General features: G+C 28.0%; 1 protein-coding gene across 1 annotated transcript in view; it reads right to left on the bottom strand.

The window, feature by feature from the left end:
• Window positions 1-1,025: 1,025 nt before the first annotated feature.
• Window positions 1,026-3,375, bottom strand: part of LOC111614305 (radial spoke head protein 3 homolog) — a gene marked incomplete at its 5' end in the record, with an annotated part of 8,741 nt that continues 6,391 nt past the window's right edge. The window contains 2 exons of the mRNA XM_023355674.1: window positions 1,026-1,184; window positions 1,254-1,416. Of these exons, the coding sequence (XP_023211442.1) occupies window positions 1,084-1,184; window positions 1,254-1,416 (264 nt within the window). The remainder of the gene's footprint in view (window positions 1,185-1,253; window positions 1,417-3,375) is intronic.

Here is a 3,375-nt window from a genome sequence, read left to right as displayed (position 1 = left end):
ACAGAATGGAAAAATGGCCTATCCCACATTAAAGAAGTTTTTGAAAAAAAAAAAAGATTTATGTGATTCACCAGCATTTTAATGTGCAACACTTTATTAATGTGGATGTATGACCTGTAGGCATATAACTGAACCATGAAAGTTTCTTAGAAGGATGATGATGCATATGTATATGTTGATGTAAGACCCCATGAGACTCCTGGAGGGTTCTATGATTTAAAGTTTTAAACATTTATTTTGGTGTTGTAATATATTCATTGTAAAAATGTAAACTTATATTTCATATTTCAGTATATTTCATTAGCTCTCTGGAACTACTTTTATAACATGCAACTTTATTGTTTGATTTTTGGATATAAACTTTCAAACACATGTTTAGGAACACATTATATCTAAAAGTCAAGAACTGCTTTTACCTAAATATTTATATAGTAGCCCCTCATTATATCACACCTTGTTATATTGCTCATTCAGATATGTCACTTCTTTTGTATTCTACATATAAAAGTGCTTTATATGTGATACTACAGTGCCTGGTTTAGAGTTGGATGCATCATGATTTCCAAATTTTAGTGTGAAGTTGTTAGACATATCTAATTTTAAATTATATTTTGTGATCTTATTTTGAACACAGCACCACTAGCAGGAAATTAGAATGTTAACTGATGATATTTAAATCTTCAATGTTCTTTAAAATGTTATAAATGTTTTTAATTAAATGTAAAGGGGGAAGTTCATTTCTCCCACACTTGATTTTTGGAAATCTTGACAAAGACTTGACAAAAAAAGTACAAGTACATATATCCTGCAATATGAAATACTGCTCATTTGATTTGTCTCCCTAATGTAATGTTTATAATTATTTTTATGCTTTTTATAATAATTTACTTTTTATCTATTGTTATTATATGGAAAAAACTTGATATTAAGTGTGACTATTTATCCAAATATGATTTGTTAAAAAATATATTTATGTACAGAACATACAATGGGATAGGTTCTAAAATTAATTTCACCTAGGACCTCAATGTGCCAATAAGATCAACGATTTTCAAAGTATATAAAAAATGTGTATGTTAAAAGTCAAAAATACATACAGTCTAGAAGTTTACAAGTCTTGGAAAGAGAAAGAATTTCTTCATCTACTTTAGTCATTAACCAAGGCCAGAATGTCTCTTCAATATCTGTAATTAAATTTTTATTTAAAAATAATAATCTTGGAAAGTTTTTAAATATGTAAAGCAGTTTTATACCTTGTTGTATATTATCATAAAATAAGCCCATCTCTTCCAGTTTATGAAATAATGAAGGTAATAAATCTATCAAATAATTTCTGGCAAATGCTCTTGCTGCTACTTTTTGAGCGGTTTCCTCTTCTATTTGAACAGCTTCTTCATTTTGTAATACACGGTATTCCTAAAATTATTCAATCACTTATATTATTTTCCTATAATTAATATTACAAAACATTTTGATAGTATATTATAGTTTAATTAGTTGTCAATTAGTTGTTTCTGAATATAATGTAAATTGAAACTAATATCTCAAATAATATAGTAGAGATAACAGAGACTATCACACTGCTGCTGGTAACATCAAAATGACACTTCTATTATCAGAATGTTATGCATTTTGATACACAAGACCCTCATCAGCCATACATAAAAAATGAACAGGTATGTTTTAAATTGTAGATTGTAATGTTAATGTTGGTTTCGCAGCAAGTTTGTTCTACAACAGATACCTATATATTTTTATATATGGCAGATGAGTGTCTTGTGTACCAAAATGCATACCAGTAATAAAGTTGCATTCTGATAATAGAATGCAACTTTATTACTGGTATGCATTTTGTAATAGAAGTGTCTTTTTGATGTTACTAGCAGCAGTGTGATAAGTCTCTGTTATCTCTGCTGTATTATTTGAGATATTAGTTTAAACAATTTTCAAGACAAGAAGCTCTTTTATAATAGTTAATGTAAATAAATTGCAAGTTAGAACAACCTGATTAAGTATTGAAAATAAAATACAGGAAAATTTAAGCAAATCTATTTGAATATTAATCTGTTTAAATTTCAAACAGATTAATAATAATAAACTGAAGGTCAAAAGTTTTGTTTCTTCATTCTTAAATTTATTACTTCTAAAATTTGAAATAATGAGACTAATTAAACTGTTTAATCATGAAACAAAAATTAGAAATTAATGATACTGTATATAGTTTATTTATGTACTGTATTATACACCATATAAGGCTCCTATTTCAGATAGAATATTTAGGGAAAGTGTTCAGTGTATTTAAGTCATTCGTTACCTTTGGCTCTTGGCACCAGAATTTTTCTTACAGTAGTCTAGTTTAAAAAAAAGTAAAACTAGAATGTACACTTTTATTTACATAGGAAAAAGAGCAGTTTAAAAAAGTCATTTATAGTTAAAGTTTACCATTAAGATATTCAACATGAATGTATGTAAAAGCTATTTGGCTATAGCAAAAATGAAAATATATTTAATTAAACAATAACATTTTTATTCAAGAGTTGGGATAAGTAAGTGTTATCCATAGTCTAATAAAGGCCATTGGTGAAATTCATTAGCTATGACAGATCACAACTTCACATATAAGATGCAGTGAGATTTTTTGAGTTTTTTTTTTTTTTTTTTTTAAACAAAAGTTGTATCTTATGTCATAAAATATGATAAAATAATAAAAAGCAAATGAAAACAAAAGGGTTTTCTTCCATTTTGTTTCTTTTATTTTTGCTGGTTTATTGTTATTTACATCTACTTGAGGTTAATTATATTAATTTATAGCAGCAGTTTTGTATAGATTAATATGGCTATGCTAGTCAAATCTTATAGAAAAGCTGTCGTGAAATTAGGCAGAACATCTTCAAAACTGGAGTTTTTCATTAATTGACATTCGTTTAGCTTCAATTTACAGGATATGTTTACCATCTGAATGTTCCAGTTTGCTTCTAGTAGTCAGAAGCTTATGTTTGAGGAAGGCAGTTAGATTGGCTAAGAGAACGTACACCTTACTGAACAGCATAATTCATATGGAGAGTTATTTCTATATATATACTAGCTGCAAGGATCTGCTTCACTGGGTTTTTATTTGTTTGTACATTTGTATGTAATATAGTTTATATATATATATAAAAGACTGTTTTTCTAAGTAATCTAGAATCTAGCTGCAAGTATCCGCTTCGCTGGGTTTTTATTTGTGGGTACAAAGTAACGATAGTGAAGATTAAGATAATTACATTATAGCCAATCTTACCCGTTTTCACAGAATGCAAGAATTAGGTCCCCCGTTTCCAGACTAATTAGAGACCTGGTCCCGATTCTATTTCTGAACGTCTCCTGTTCACGTCC

Source organism: Centruroides sculpturatus, unplaced genomic scaffold, assembly GCF_000671375.1.
Source record: "Centruroides sculpturatus isolate CEXI.00-Female unplaced genomic scaffold, Cexi_2.0 scaffold139, whole genome shotgun sequence".
In the NCBI taxonomy this organism is placed as follows: Eukaryota; Metazoa; Arthropoda; class Arachnida; order Scorpiones; family Buthidae; genus Centruroides; species Centruroides sculpturatus.
Note: the sequence above shows the minus strand (reverse complement) of the source record. Positions and strands in the feature narration are given on the sequence as shown.